Raw genomic sequence first — 13,286 nt, 5'->3', positions numbered from 1 at the left:
AAGGAACAATCGTGTTGAAAGCATCAATAATCTATTGTGATTGACGCAGGAACAGAAGTTTAAAATTTACCTTATTATTAGCGCAAACCGGAGCCCCGGACCCGCCGGGCCAATGATCACCATTAGGTAAGGTAGCAATACTAGCACGTGATTCGGAGCTTACCGACACCTTAGAGCTTTAGAAATTGACATTTTTGAATTCTTAGTTGAAAGGTTATGTCAACCACAACTTCTCTCCTTCTACATCATTAATATGGTATTGGACTATGCTCATCTATACATCCCACTTCAAGCACATGTTTCATGAGTGCCCATTGCCATATTCCTTTGATCGGTCGGAAGAAGTACGCCCTGAAACTCATTATGTCAGCCTTTAAGCGCCGGTCGGACTTTAGCAGGGGAGGAAAACTTCCACCACCTGAGGGGAATGAGATATGCGAGAAAACATATAACGTCTATACCTTCCAAGATAAATGAAACAGCTTCGCCACGATCTTCTTAATTGACTATACAAAAGGCCGAATTCCGCTTCACCAACAGGTGAGGTACCCTATTGGGGACAGGGAGTCTTTCCACAACCGTGGTAAATTAATTCACTATATACTCCACTCGATGGACCGTCCTAAAAGTCTAAGCCTCTTCGAAAATGCGAGAAGAACTCATAACTGTCTCATTATCACCTTCCAGTGGATGCCAATAATTGGCAGAAGCAAAAATACCCTGCGATCGGAAGGTTTTCTCGTGCGACCTCCCCATAGCCAATCATGTCCGACAGCCGCGGGTGGGTTATCCGAGCGGCATCGATAATTCTAATTTCTAACTAGGGGCTTCCCCATACCACAAGTCAGTCGATCTTGAAATCAGAATATGATCTTCCTTGGCTCCAGTATTCGCTATTTCTCTTACCCTCACCTAATAGTTCACCCTCACGCCTCACGAGCCAGGGCCAACATCTAGCTGCGGAGTACAACTCTTTGAAAAAACAATGATATACTGCAATTCTAATCTCTGCCCGCCCCTCTCCATCACTGCCCCTTAAATATTCGACTTTCCACTTCGTAGCACAAGACCGGCATTTGAAAATGACGTCTTCTCCATTATCAGCAGAAAACATCATCTGCCTCTCGAGTGGCGTCGATTTCCGAAATACGCAAGGCTTCGGAACTCCAGCTCTCCTTAAAACAGGAAAAGCCGACACGATTGAGTGTGTAAAAAGAGGGCCATTAGAATTTGAGTTCCTAATATAACGATTTTTCGGTGGTGGCTCCACTATCACGGTCTGATGAGGGCAAATTCTGAATGGAAGGTCCAGGATATCGGTAGCCTTCAAAACTGCTCTACTGGAGTGACTAAAGCAGTATTCGTGGCGGAGCACCAAATTACCCTCAATACGGCGGGCCGAAGATGAGACGCTGTAGTTAAGGTAGGGATGTGGAACCCGAAATGAGCCAGAAAGATGTTCGATTGGTACACTCGAGTCAGGAGAGGCGGTGCTCATAGCCTGTTTAATATGATCGAAAACGAGGCCATAGCCAAGTCCATCTTTACCCTGGGGTAAGTAATCGATAATCGCATCCTGGCCCCAGCAATACTTGGTCAACTTAGTTTGACGATGCTCATTGGGTCTTTTCAATGGCGGGTGTAGTGTGTTGCAGGCCTTACAAAACTCTAAACCAAGCTCTTCGGCATCGCGGCATAGAAGTTCCATGAGTAACGTTCGTGGCACCGACATAGTCGTCGGGTCAACGTACCAGCGTTTGCGAATCCCCTCATCTTCCCACCATGACGTTCCCAAGGTGTGCAACGCCAGCTTACAGGTCAGCGTAAGGCAGATGGCGGATTCTGGTGAGAGGTATGATGAGATATGATGCAACAGCTCTCGGGGAAACTTAAAGAGCCATGTTTTCCTATTCGGGTCTGAAGCTGCGTCCGCCTTGTTTCGCTGGAGATATGATGGTAAGGGTTTCTTCGTTTTCGCTTTTGAGGTTTCTTTCTTCTCTTGGTGATTGACTGTTGGATTATGGCGCAGACGACGATCATTTGTGGTGTTAGTGGGACTTTTGGATTTTTGGATTCTAGTATTGGGAGCTGACAGAACCCGTCCAGAATCGTGTCTTAGCTCCCTGCGCACCATTTTATATTATATTTATGGTCGATTACCATCAGATAAAAAAAGAAAACAGGGAAACTGTTAGGTGAGTGAGTTGATATCTTTTATGATATTACACTAGTCTTCCTTTGAGCCAGGCGGCAGTTTTAACTAACCATTTAGTGTTAGCGTCCAGTTGCTGCCTAGGGAATATTCGCTCTACGATACACTCCACTTTTTATGATGGCAGTCAATTCGATGATAATTCGTCCAAAATGAACTTGGACGATTAATTCATCTTCATAAGTCAAAACTCTAGGACTTACCTATAGCCTGGCTCGACCAAAAATCCAGCGCCGTTGTTCACTTCGTAATACACCAGGTTAGCCCCTTTGTCGGGCATCGCCCACATCACCATGTCCATCACCATTGACGTCGTTCCTTCCCCTTACCATCACGACGACCCTCACGTTCCTCCCTACGACGATTTCTTCTCGAGTTCTCGACGATAACTACTTGGTTTTCGCGCTCTTCTCTCTCTAGTCTCTCAGGTAGTTGCGTACCAGGCGGGAGGATATACAGAAGATCTTGGCGATCGGGAGAGGGCTGCCTGCTCGGGTTACTCGGACCACTATAATGGCTTTCAACATCGCTCGCCGTTGTGGTATGCGGGTCTATAGGTGAAGCAGCCCTAACAGAGCTGACCCAAGTAGCGACACGAGTCTGCGGCTGAGCCGGCCCGCTGATGCTACATCTTGTTAGCTCCTAATATGCAGGTTATAACGATTTATATTCACCTTAGCGGCCCAATATGCTGGTATGAGTGTCCACCCATACTCCAGGCTTGAGAAGATTGGTCGGCTTGGTCGCCCGGATCCTGGCGAGGAGATTGGGTATCTCTCTCTTGCAGATGGGCTGAGCTAGTCCGACCTTGATCAGCGGGCTGATTATAACCACTCCCGCCGTAAGTCACCCGTGGTTGGTCCGCGGATGTTGGCGTAGTTACCTGGCGTCGCGATTCTTTCTGTGTTTCAGTGTGGCCCCGTTCATGCTGACTATCCCCTTGTCGGGGATCTCTTGCGGGGTGATCACTCATTCTGAATAGACGGCTTGTAGTTAGCCAAATAGGCGTCTATTGTTAGTTGTTCGGGTTTGATGGCTAGAGAAATGAGAGACTAAAAGGAAAACTACGTAGAGATAAGATAAGGCACGGGGAAGCTTACGCATTTATATAGTGTTACAGTTCTACCGACGAAGGAAAACGACATGACTCACAGCGGCCCGAATCGATAACCTAATTTATCATTGCTATCGCTAACGTTTGCCTAGGAATATGAGGCAAACCAGTCAGTTATCCTAATGAGTATTGATAGGCTTCCCCGTCAGGCAGGGCGTATGAAGTCGTCACGCCCTCGTGTGTTCTCTAAGCTGGTTGGAATTGTCATATTCACTCGGGCCACATCCACGTTATACAAGGAGTCGAGTCTAGTCCTAAGTAATATATGAAACCGTATCGATAGCCCACGCCGAGAAATATTGTGATACCAGAACCGCCAAGCACTATGAGATACCGATATAGCGTACGCGAGTTACACAAGTACCTGCCTATCGACAGTTTCTAGAATTATTCTACATCTGGTTCTAGAATCACACAAGGGGAGCTGACCCAGTGGCAATCTTCTCCCTTTCATCGCATTTCAGCTTTAAATTTTACGCCCTTCAGCTATGTATGAATCGCCTTCCGGCCTAAAGCTCCGACTCCGGCTGCGTTAATACCTAAATATTCCATAAAGCTATTTCAAATCTTCATTCTAGAGGATAAAGGATGAAGCGCCAAAGGAACTGCCCAAGGACATGTCGTGAAATATATATGCAGGAAAACTCCCTACCTACTGTAGGTACGTAACATCAGGGGGCAGTGTTGGGGCGTAGGGCTCCAATAAGCCAATCAAAACGTTATGGCGAAAATCTGGGTGGCTTCTGCCTTAATGGAAGCCAGTCATGTAGGCATCTAGAAAGTGTGCAGCCAACACCCAGTAGGATTTGGGATGATCTTGATCCAAAGACGCCCCCGGAAAGGGGGTTTGCCACTCCCAAGCCACAATCGGTCGGTAGTGGGGCCGATCCCAGGTCCCCGGATACGTATACCTCCCGGAGTCAGCCACATCCGCGCCTTCCCGAAACACCACATTTACTCTCGGTGAAAGGGGTAGGGAGTCGCTACCCCTATTCGATTGTTGTCCTCGCCGTTGCCTTTATTAAATATCTATGAATATATGAAGACCCATATGTTCCAAGATCTAGACCCGCTCAGTTCTCTAAAAAACAGATTCAGAAGCTATATACATACGTTCAACCCCGAGTATCTAATAAAAAATCCCATTACATAGCCCAGGGCTGGCGATGGGTTATACAACGCCTCGGTGACATATCAAATTAGCAACGGCATAAAGGTGGCGCACCCTTAAACGTCGATAGTCTCACTAACAATTAGTCTCTAGGTAATTTTCATTGGCCACGACTTCACCGACCATGTTATTACGTAGAGGTATCGGACTAGTAGCCAATCATTAATAACGCGGCCAGGAGGTCAAATATACGTTTGCTTTTGATGCCGGTGAGCGCGTGGGTAGGAGTGGTGAATTATATAAGAAGATTGGTAGAGAGGATCAGATCATGCTTTAATCAAGAAGCAAAATCCACTCATGTCGTCTTCGTGGCATTAAGATATGTCGACTATTCGGTAAGTTTCTACAAATAAACAGATGTTATATGAACCTCGTTGTCATCGTTCCACATGAGAGCAGGGGCTATCGAAATCCCGCGCATTTTCTCCGACTTAATCAGGATATAAGAAAGCGAATTAATGTCTTTTGTATCCAGGTTCACTGTGCAGAACATAATTCACCGCTTTAATTTGTAGAAATCCCGTCTTAGGCGCATTGATATTACTTATACAAATTTCTTCTCCGTGGGATTTTCTTTACAGGCAGCCACCTTTACGTGCTTACCTCTACCCAAGTATTTGGGTATCCTGTGGCAAATTCAGCTTTTTAATACCAGGCCTCTCGGAACACTTGGGCAGCTTATAATTATAAGCCAAGTCAGAATGCATCATGCAGCGTAAATTCGACAAGGCCGGGCGACCAATCAGTGAATCACGGGGTGATGTTAGAAGGTCCTCAGCTAGGCATGTCTTTCCGACACCAATCGTAAAAATTGGGGCCTTTGATATATCTGTTCACCTATGGGATAATTTCGCGGTATACATATGTGGTTTGCTTGGGTTAGAACCGGGATATTGGGCTATCACGATAAAAATTAGTAGCTTCATACATCTACCTACCCGGTCCATCCACAAATCTATGTCTTCCTAGCCGCTGATATCAGCGGGATCGCCACGTTACGCATATGCCCTGCCGATCACCTGCAGAGCACAGCTTCCGCAGCTAATCTTGAGCTATTAATGCGAGCTGGGTGCTTTGATGTACGTACCTAGGTATATATGTTGCCCATGTATGCCATAGCAATCCTCAAGAACACTACCGGGGGCATCTCCCATAGAAATATTGTGTTTGCCCAATTACTCGTTCATTTAGCAGTTATACTTGGTCAAGTTTATTTTACTCCTTTATCGTTGAAAATAAGCCTAGTCTACTGGGTTTAGTGTCAAAGTGTACCTAGGTACCATGTCAAAAGACGACGAAGACTACAAACAACAAGTGGAAGAAGCCAACCAAACACTCATCGACGGACTCGAAGCTCAACAGAAAGTTGCAGACAGAGGCGATGATATAGAAGAATACTCATGGGAGCCGTTTTTGAATCAACTGAAAGGGCTAGTTGCTGATGGAGAGCTCCTCGACGAGACAAGAACAGATGTGGAAGGGTTCCGAGACACACTCCTCGCACATTCTAGTGTACTGCTTCAATCTAGAGGCAAGGAGCTTGAGGATACGTTGAATACACCGACGAGAGATGATTGAAGTTTACGGGATGAAGGCGCCCTAGGGTTTATGGGAAGAAATACACCGCGAGATAGAGATGGGGGTTCTAGATGGGTAGGCATACGGCTAGGTAACTGGGATAAAATAGAGCGATAGAAGGTATGGTTCAAGAAAAGGCCAATAGATCGAGATTTACGGGGTTTTTGTCATTAAAAAGCAAGCGTGTTACAGATTTGATTTCGTTGGTAGATCCTTGTGGAAATAAAAAATTCTTCAAGATTTGACTTCAACATCAATACCCCTTTTGAGCGCTTAAGGGGCTGGCTTCGGGTTCCCAGCAACTTCTAAATTAACCGCTTGACCCCCTTGAGGGGCTTCATATGCCATATGATGTACGGGAAGAATTGGTAGGGAAATAGCTGCAACCATATGAAAAAAATATAGCCTCTTGGGTTGGACTGTAAGCCTCGATATGGGAATCGATCCTTGGAACTTTATTCTAGAATCAACGAGAATCACATGAGGCGTAGATTCTAGTATAAAGCGGATACCATAAACGAGTTTCTTCACCGCTTCTTGAGTTCAGCTTGGGTGGATTTTATGTCTCTGCGCTTATATCGGCTTCTGGTTTAATAATATGGGTATCGCGACGAATCCTCTAGTATATATGGCACGAGCCGCTAAAGATCAGTTGACATTGGTGCGATTCGAAGCTTCACGTCTGCTGTCTGGCAATATTTGAGAGGGATTTCTCTTGGTAAAACGCTGTAGGTGACTTAACTATTCGCGGTGTTAGTGAATTGGCCAATATGTCGGCGTATTAAGCACCGAGACAAGGGGGAAGACCAGTTCTTGCAGAGATATGCTTGTTCCCACCCGAATTACAGCTATTAATAATAGAGGATGACGTGCATGTATTTCCAAGATAAATTTTTTATCGGTAGAGGTATAATATTCGTTATGCATGGCTAGGATTAGGTAAGTCGTACTGCAGTAAAAACTCAGGGGTCGCGAAATTTCTCGTCACCTACAATTTTTATCAGTGAGTCATTGAGAAGTTATTCAGGCAGGCTTGGTCTATGGGTATCATTAATCTTCATTCGTCCATCATTTCTCTGGTATTTTTAATTCTGCCCTTCTATTGCGAACCTCCTCGATGGCGCCCGCCGGATCCGTGACATCCGGATTACGCAACTGCCATGCGACGCAAACTTCCAATGCTTCAGCCATCCATTTGCCTGGCTTGACCCCTAGGGCCTTGGCAAGCTGGGTCCCGTCTATTATTCGTTTGAGAGAAGGAGCGTCCATGGCACCTAATTCTTGTAGATGGTCTAAGCAGGATTGCCATGGGCGTAGAAATTCATCTTTGCTCACTTCATTATTGTCAGCGTGTCATGCGAAGTTTAAGGGTAGCATGTGGCGTCTTACCTGAGCCTGTAGCTAGAGCCTTTGTAGCCTCAGTCAGAAGAGCATATAAAACTTGCACTCGCCAGTGGCCGGCTTTCGAATCCCAGCGGCGGATCGCCATCCCAAGCGTGTCTCTTTCTTTGGTATAAGGTGCGCTTTCCTCGATAGCTCTTACAATAACAGTGATTTCTTTCTTGTTATTGTGCGCGGCAGTTGTGAGGTCGCACAACTTGTTATTTGCTTTAATACCTTCTCGCGCGGCTCGCGTTGCGAAAGGAGGGGGTGGCTTGCCCTTAGCTGGGCGCGCAGTGGGGAGCGGTTCGACGCTTTCCCAAGGACAAAGCGCCGCTAAAACCCACGCATAATAGGCAGCCTCTTCTGATCGCACAAGTACGTCGTAAATGGAGCCAGGGGTTTTGCTTTGGCGTAGGTAGTCGAGAAGTTCATATGCAAGGTTCCAATTTGAGATATCTGGGGTTGGTAGATCTGCACTTGACGGATCCGTGAAAATTGTATGGTAGAGCCCGAGTCTGTCGATGTACTCTAATGATCTGCGAGGATGATTACCTATGTTGCCTCATTAGTCTCAGCCACCAAATTTCTTTTCGGTTCTGTACACACCCTTGAGCATTTTCTCCACTTCAACACCGACCCTTTCGCGACTGATCTTTAGTCGAAGAGCGTCAAGGACCTGGTGGTCTCCCATGACTTTTTCGACGGCTGAATCAATAGTAAATTCCAGGCGACTTGCAAACCTGACTAATCTGAGGACACGAAGGGGATCATCCATGAAGGTTTGGAATGGCTCCAATGGGGTCCTAATCAATTTCGACTTCATATCTATCAAACCAGTTGTGAAATCTTCAACTTTGCCAGTGTTGAGGTTGTAGAAAAGCGCATTGACAGTAGCATCTCTTCGCAATGCATCTTCCTCCGCGGTCCCGAATTCCATTTGGGGATTGCGGCTATCTTCGGAGTATGTCTCCTTTCGGAGATTGACGAAATCAACATCATACCCGAATAGCTTTATGGTCGTAGTTTCGAGATGCTTGGATTTTTCCGGATTTCGTGCAATTTTATGGATGTTGCCAATATCTGATTCCGTAATGGCATGTTTCTTGATTGTGTCGGGCTGTTCGCAAAGTTGACATAGATTTATTGCGAAAGTCTCGCCGGTCATGACATTGATAGCCGTATCAATATCGTGTGACCCGACCCCTAAGAGCTTATCGCGAACCCACCCACCTGCCCAACGTAAGACAATGGGCTCCTGGACTTTACCGGTGCCATCTATGAACTTTGCAGCATCTGAAAGTAAGTCCTTTAATTGGGATTCCCTGGGTGTGAGCTCAATAGTAGTGGTAGCTGGTTGAGTTGCCATCTTCCTAATTTGGGAAGGACGTTGAATACTAGAGTTATCACCTAGTGTATCTGATTTCCTCTTCACCATGGGGAAAACAAAAGTGGTACGGGAAGATGTTCTGGTGAGCAATTTCAGGGTGAAGTGTTGCGTTGGACGAAGGAGAGGACGCATCGACTTTGGTATGAGTCAAAATCGGGCAGTGATGATTGTGGATTGTGGCCGGAATGGATTTCAGGTGGGATTATCCATTTGAGTAATTGTTGGATAACAATCTTATTATTTTTCGTACCTAGGAAGGTGAAGAAGTTTAAATTAGACCATCGCTCGCTAACATCGGAAGGCGCTGGTATTCAAGTTTGTTCAAGCTTCTTCATCTCAAGGCTCTTGGTAGGTACGATGCTCAAGCTGCAAACCAATGAAAATTCCGTAGGTGGGGTTAAAGGCAAACTAGAAGCAGGCCCGCCAGATGAATGCCAGCTGCTCTAGGCTGCCCGATCTAGATCTCCACATTTCCCCAAGCAAAGTATCCGATTGGTTCGCCAGCACAAGAGGTAGGCCACTTTCAAACGGCTCGGCAGCACTTCACCTAAGCTTTCTTCCTTTTACATAAACACTTCTAAACACTACACCGAAACCAATCAACACTCGAGCGCTCCAAACCACGGAGTAAAAATGCTCAAGACATGCTAGTAAACTTTTGAATGATGTTTTATCGAAGAAGCAACACAACAATTGACTAAATGAGCCCGGAAGACATTCGGCACCGCACCGAACGAAACCGCCAAGATTCGTCTGTGTGTCGTCTAGGTCTCCGGATCACCCATGGTCCTCGCAACTCAACTTCTTTCGATAGCAATACGAAAACTTTTAGTTACCAATACCAATAACCTTATGAATTCAGATTTGCATCTCCCAATATTACCCCCTTGTGTATAAGACTTACTAGGCAACCTATCCCTTAAAGAGGTAAATGTAGCGAATTATAATTGCTTACTACCCGTTTCGAACATGGAGACCAGGACTCGAAACGAATCTGCACGACCCAATCTGCAATGGTAGATCCGGAACTATGCGAATCGCGAGCTTATTTGAATACTTGAATGCGATTGGCTCTCCATCTAGGTGTCAAATACCTTATCCGGCTCTATCGTCGCCGTGCAAACTCGAGTTCACAGCCACAACGCGGGGTAAACATGCAAATTCGTACCAAAATCGACCACAACTCTCCCGTCGTGAGTCTCGTATGAGGGTCCCGGGCTTCATTATGGCTGGATTAGGAATGGTCTAGATGTTGTTTCTCGGGTCAAGTTGCGATAGGTAGCACGGAAAACGTCCCTTGCGGAAACACGGCTCGGGCGAGCTGACATAGCCCCTGAGCTGGAGGGAGAAGAGAAGATGGCATGAGCAGAGGTGAAAGACTTGAGAATCTTCTTTGATGGAATTTTCTATAAGAAGGCTCGTTTGCGCCGAAGAGTAGTTGTGTTTCTATTCTCATCATCGGATCATCAGTTCTCTCAGCTTCTCCAGTCTTTCATTCCACTTAACAATTTCTCCCTGCCGGTCAGGACTTTTTAATATTTTAATCCTAGACCTTCAACATCAGTTTCCGTGTCCAAAAATGCCTTCTTTCACCGCATTCATCACTCTCGGCCTCATCGCTACTGCGCAGCTAGTCGCAAGCCACGGCGTCATCACCGACGCCACCGGTGATGCTGGTGGGACTGGCAGTATGTCACTCCCCACCACCATCAAACTCACTCACATAATACCAGGCTAACTTACCCAACCTACAGTGGCCCTCGGTGTCGACTCCTCGACTCCCCGCGATGGAACCCGCCGCAACCCATTCCAGCAAGACAGCACCCGCTTCCGAGGTGCTCAGGCCGACACCTTTGGCGAAACCATCGGGGACGGCGACAACGACCTCGAGTCTGGAACCCAAGCCATCATGGCAGAAACCGGGGACCAGCTCCCGCAAATAACCCCAAACGGATCGCTGAAAATGACACTGCATCAGGTGAACGCCGATGGGGCCGGGCCCTACACTTGCATGATTAATGCCGACGGCACGGGAGCCGATTGGGATGATATTGATGTTACGCAGTCGCCTCCCGGTGATGACTCGAGAGATCGGGATGGTAACGAGACGGATTTCCCGCTGACGGCGGCGATTCCCGCGGATCAGGAGTGTACTGGTACCGTTGCAGGACAGGATAATGCATGCCTAGTACGCTGCCAGAATGGAGCCAGGGCCGGACCATTTGGTGGTGTTGTCCCTGTTCAGAGTATGTTGAATTCCATGCCCCAGATGATGGATTAGTGACTGACTTGGTATGCAGTGGCGAACACGACTTCCGCTGACAACGCGCGCCGAAACCTTGCACGTGCCATGAAGAGGAGTGTGTCTCTTCTGAAGAAATAAGCGCCCAGTCTTCAATATAGCCTCCTGTCCGTGGGTCGATGCGGGTCACCTAAGCCGCACCTTAGTCTTCGCCGTGGACTTTGGCGGCATAATAGCGCTAGACTGGTTCTCTTCGCACTTTGCAAAACCCGTTAATCCTACCTAGGTGTGCTTGAAGATTGGCCTCAGAATTGTTGAGATATAGAGTTGGAAGAAATAATTTTATTCTATTTATTCAAATTTATTTAAACCAATATATGAGTGCGACCATCTCATTCATAAAATCATATTAATTATACGTACACGACTAGAAGCTAAATTTTATTGAGTGGTCGCAACAAATGATTTTCTAGCCAAGCCCCGGATAGGATCGGCGTCGACATATAATATCACGAAGCCGGCCGGGGAAGGTTGCCTTTTACGCCCTTGCGTAGCCATTTAAACTTGACGATTTACGGGAACATACCCACCAAACTCCTATATCGGAGATGTATACCCATAAGTATACCAAGTCGCTTCTATATCCTTTCAATTGAGATAACATGTTTTATCAATCCATAAATCAACTACGAGGGATATTTCGGTATCACCTAGGTAATCAAACCTGCGACCGAAAATGCATAGCGCCGCGGAAAGCCAAACATCCCCTATAGAGCTAGAAGAGCTATCGCTAAATCGAAACAACGACGATGTTGGCCCGGAAAGGGGACCATCACAAGAATTGAAACCCGTTGATCGGGGACGAGATGCTTGGGTTGTATTAATTGCGGCATTGGTCTTTGAAGCGTTATTCTGGGGTTCGTACTGTCACTCACTCACCACTACTCTGGCGATGGGACTAATTGCGCAGGTTTCCCGATGTGTTTCGGCGTCTTCCAAAACTACTACTCCACACTCCCCGAATTCCGATCCGACAGCGCCAACATTGCACTCATCGGCACCTTAGCACAAGGCATACCCTGTCTCGGCGCCCCCTTCTCCGCAGTCTTCACAAAGCGCTTCTCTAAGTACCAGCGGCAGCAAATCTGGGTCGGATGGCCACTGTGCATATTCGGGCTACTAGGCGCGTCTTTCACGACCTCAGTTGGTGGATTGATTGGTACCCAGGGGATTATGTACGGTCTCGGGTTCGTAACGTTTACGTACCCGATTGTGAACATGATTAATGAGTGGTGGGTCGCGCGAAAGGGCATGGCGTTTGGTCTTATATCCGCGTCTTCTGGGGTGACTAGCACGTTTATGCCTTTCGTGATCGAGGCGTTGTTGCAGAAGTACGGATATAGAATCACACTCCGCGCATACGCAGTCGCGTTAGCTATTCTTACCGCGCCATTGATTCCGTTACTTAAACCCAGACTACCACCATCTGAACGCGCTACTCTGGCAAGAGCAGATTGGGCTTTTATCACACGCCCGCTGTTCTGGATATACGGGTTGGCGATTCTGGTCCAGGGACTGGGGTTTTTCTTCCCGGTTGTGTTTTTGCCGTCTTATGCGACATTCCTGGGTCTATCACCGATTAATGGAGCTTTACTCCTAGCTCTTATGGCTATTGCGCAGGTCCTTGGTCAATTCGCTTTTGGATATATATCCGACAAGAACCTACCAGTCAGCTTTCTCGCGATCATATGTTGTATCGCGACAGCATTGGCTTCGTCTACGCTTTGGGGGTTGTCGAAATCTATGGGGCTTTTAGCTGTGTTCAGTCTGATATACGGTTTCTTCGGCTTTGGCTTTGGCACGATGCGTGTTGCGATGGGCCGGGCTGTTAGTGATGACCCGGCTACTGTCTTTTCGACATACTCTATATTCGTGTTTCTTCAAGGTATTGGGGGTATAATCGTTGGTCCTGTTAGTGCCGCTTTGATTACTTCGTCAACGGACCGTGCGCAGTTTGGAGCTGGGAAATATGGTGGGGTGGTAATACTAACAAGTTCATCAGCAGTTCTTGCTGCGTTGATCATAGGTATGTGGCACAGTTGCAAACATCTAATTAGATTGTAACCAGTTCAATAAGTACGACATATTAGTTGGAGAGTATATAGATTGCAATAGTTATTTCACGGCATGATGCAGACT

General features: G+C 46.8%; 5 protein-coding genes across 5 annotated transcripts; 3 read left to right on the top strand and 2 right to left on the bottom strand.

Annotated features, from left to right (window-relative positions):
- Positions 1 to 844: 844 nt before the first annotated feature.
- On the bottom strand, positions 845 to 3,185 carry F4822DRAFT_434730 (uncharacterized protein; the record flags this gene model as incomplete). The annotated part of the gene is made up of 4 exons (XM_051462059.1): positions 845 to 2,123; positions 2,416 to 2,455; positions 2,542 to 2,837; positions 2,887 to 3,185. 4 exons carry the CDS (start codon positions 3,183 to 3,185, stop codon positions 845 to 847), a joined length of 1,914 nt encoding a protein of 637 aa, XP_051309390.1.
- A 2,418-nt stretch (positions 3,186 to 5,603) lies between these two features.
- On the top strand, positions 5,604 to 6,199 carry F4822DRAFT_440623 (uncharacterized protein; the record flags this gene model as incomplete). The annotated part of the gene is made up of 2 exons (XM_051462769.1): positions 5,604 to 5,690; positions 5,743 to 6,199. 2 exons carry the CDS (start codon positions 5,604 to 5,606, stop codon positions 6,073 to 6,075), a joined length of 420 nt encoding a protein of 139 aa, XP_051309389.1. The 3' UTR covers positions 6,076 to 6,199.
- Positions 6,200 to 6,731: 532 nt separating this feature from the next.
- F4822DRAFT_82775 (uncharacterized protein) lies at positions 6,732 to 9,214 on the bottom strand. Its single transcript, XM_051464041.1, has 3 exons — positions 8,065 to 9,214; positions 7,465 to 8,010; positions 6,732 to 7,409 (listed from the first exon to the last, which is right to left on the bottom strand). Exons 1-3 carry the CDS (start codon positions 8,975 to 8,977, stop codon positions 7,144 to 7,146), a joined length of 1,725 nt encoding a protein of 574 aa, XP_051309388.1. The 5' UTR covers positions 8,978 to 9,214; the 3' UTR covers positions 6,732 to 7,143.
- A 1,045-nt stretch (positions 9,215 to 10,259) lies between these two features.
- On the top strand, positions 10,260 to 11,526 carry F4822DRAFT_82745 (uncharacterized protein). Its single transcript, XM_051464039.1, has 3 exons — positions 10,260 to 10,533; positions 10,600 to 11,091; positions 11,146 to 11,526. The coding sequence occupies exons 1-3, from the start codon at positions 10,425 to 10,427 to the stop codon at positions 11,226 to 11,228; spliced, it is 684 nt and encodes a 227-aa protein (XP_051309387.1). The 5' UTR covers positions 10,260 to 10,424; the 3' UTR covers positions 11,229 to 11,526.
- F4822DRAFT_82752 (MFS general substrate transporter) lies at positions 11,476 to 13,286 on the top strand. The gene is made up of 2 exons (XM_051464040.1): positions 11,476 to 12,004; positions 12,058 to 13,286. Exons 1-2 carry the CDS (start codon positions 11,824 to 11,826, stop codon positions 13,209 to 13,211), a joined length of 1,335 nt encoding a protein of 444 aa, XP_051309386.1. The 5' UTR covers positions 11,476 to 11,823; the 3' UTR covers positions 13,212 to 13,286.

Source organism: Hypoxylon trugodes, assembly GCF_022578975.1.
Source record: "Hypoxylon trugodes strain CBS 135444 unplaced genomic scaffold F4822scaffold_11, whole genome shotgun sequence".
Taxonomy (NCBI): Eukaryota; Fungi; Ascomycota; class Sordariomycetes; order Xylariales; family Hypoxylaceae; genus Hypoxylon; species Hypoxylon trugodes.
The sequence above is the reverse complement of the archived record's forward strand: the minus strand, read 5'-3'. Positions and strand labels throughout refer to the sequence as shown.

Excerpts from the sequence above, each read along its gene's own strand:
- F4822DRAFT_82775 (XM_051464041.1), bottom strand. The coding sequence starts at position 8,977 with ATGCGTCCTCTCCTTCGTCCAACGCAACACTTCACCCTGAAATTGCTC. Across the intron at positions 8,011-8,064 it reads AGTGGAGAAAATGCTCAAGG|GTAATCATCCTCGCAGATCA; the intron begins GTGTGTACAGAA and ends GAGGCAACATAG. Across the intron at positions 7,410-7,464 it reads GGCTCTAGCTACAGGCTCAG|TGAGCAAAGATGAATTTCTA; the intron begins GTAAGACGCCAC and ends ACAATAATGAAG.
- F4822DRAFT_82745 (XM_051464039.1), top strand. The coding sequence starts at position 10,425 with ATGCCTTCTTTCACCGCATTCATCACTCTCGGCCTCATCGCTACTGCG. Across the intron at positions 10,534-10,599 it reads TGATGCTGGTGGGACTGGCA|TGGCCCTCGGTGTCGACTCC; the intron begins GTATGTCACTCC and ends CCCAACCTACAG. Across the intron at positions 11,092-11,145 it reads TGGTGTTGTCCCTGTTCAGA|TGGCGAACACGACTTCCGCT; the intron begins GTATGTTGAATT and ends CTTGGTATGCAG.
- F4822DRAFT_82752 (XM_051464040.1), top strand. The coding sequence starts at position 11,824 with ATGCATAGCGCCGCGGAAAGCCAAACATCCCCTATAGAGCTAGAAGAG. Across the intron at positions 12,005-12,057 it reads CTTTGAAGCGTTATTCTGGG|GTTTCCCGATGTGTTTCGGC; the intron begins GTTCGTACTGTC and ends CTAATTGCGCAG.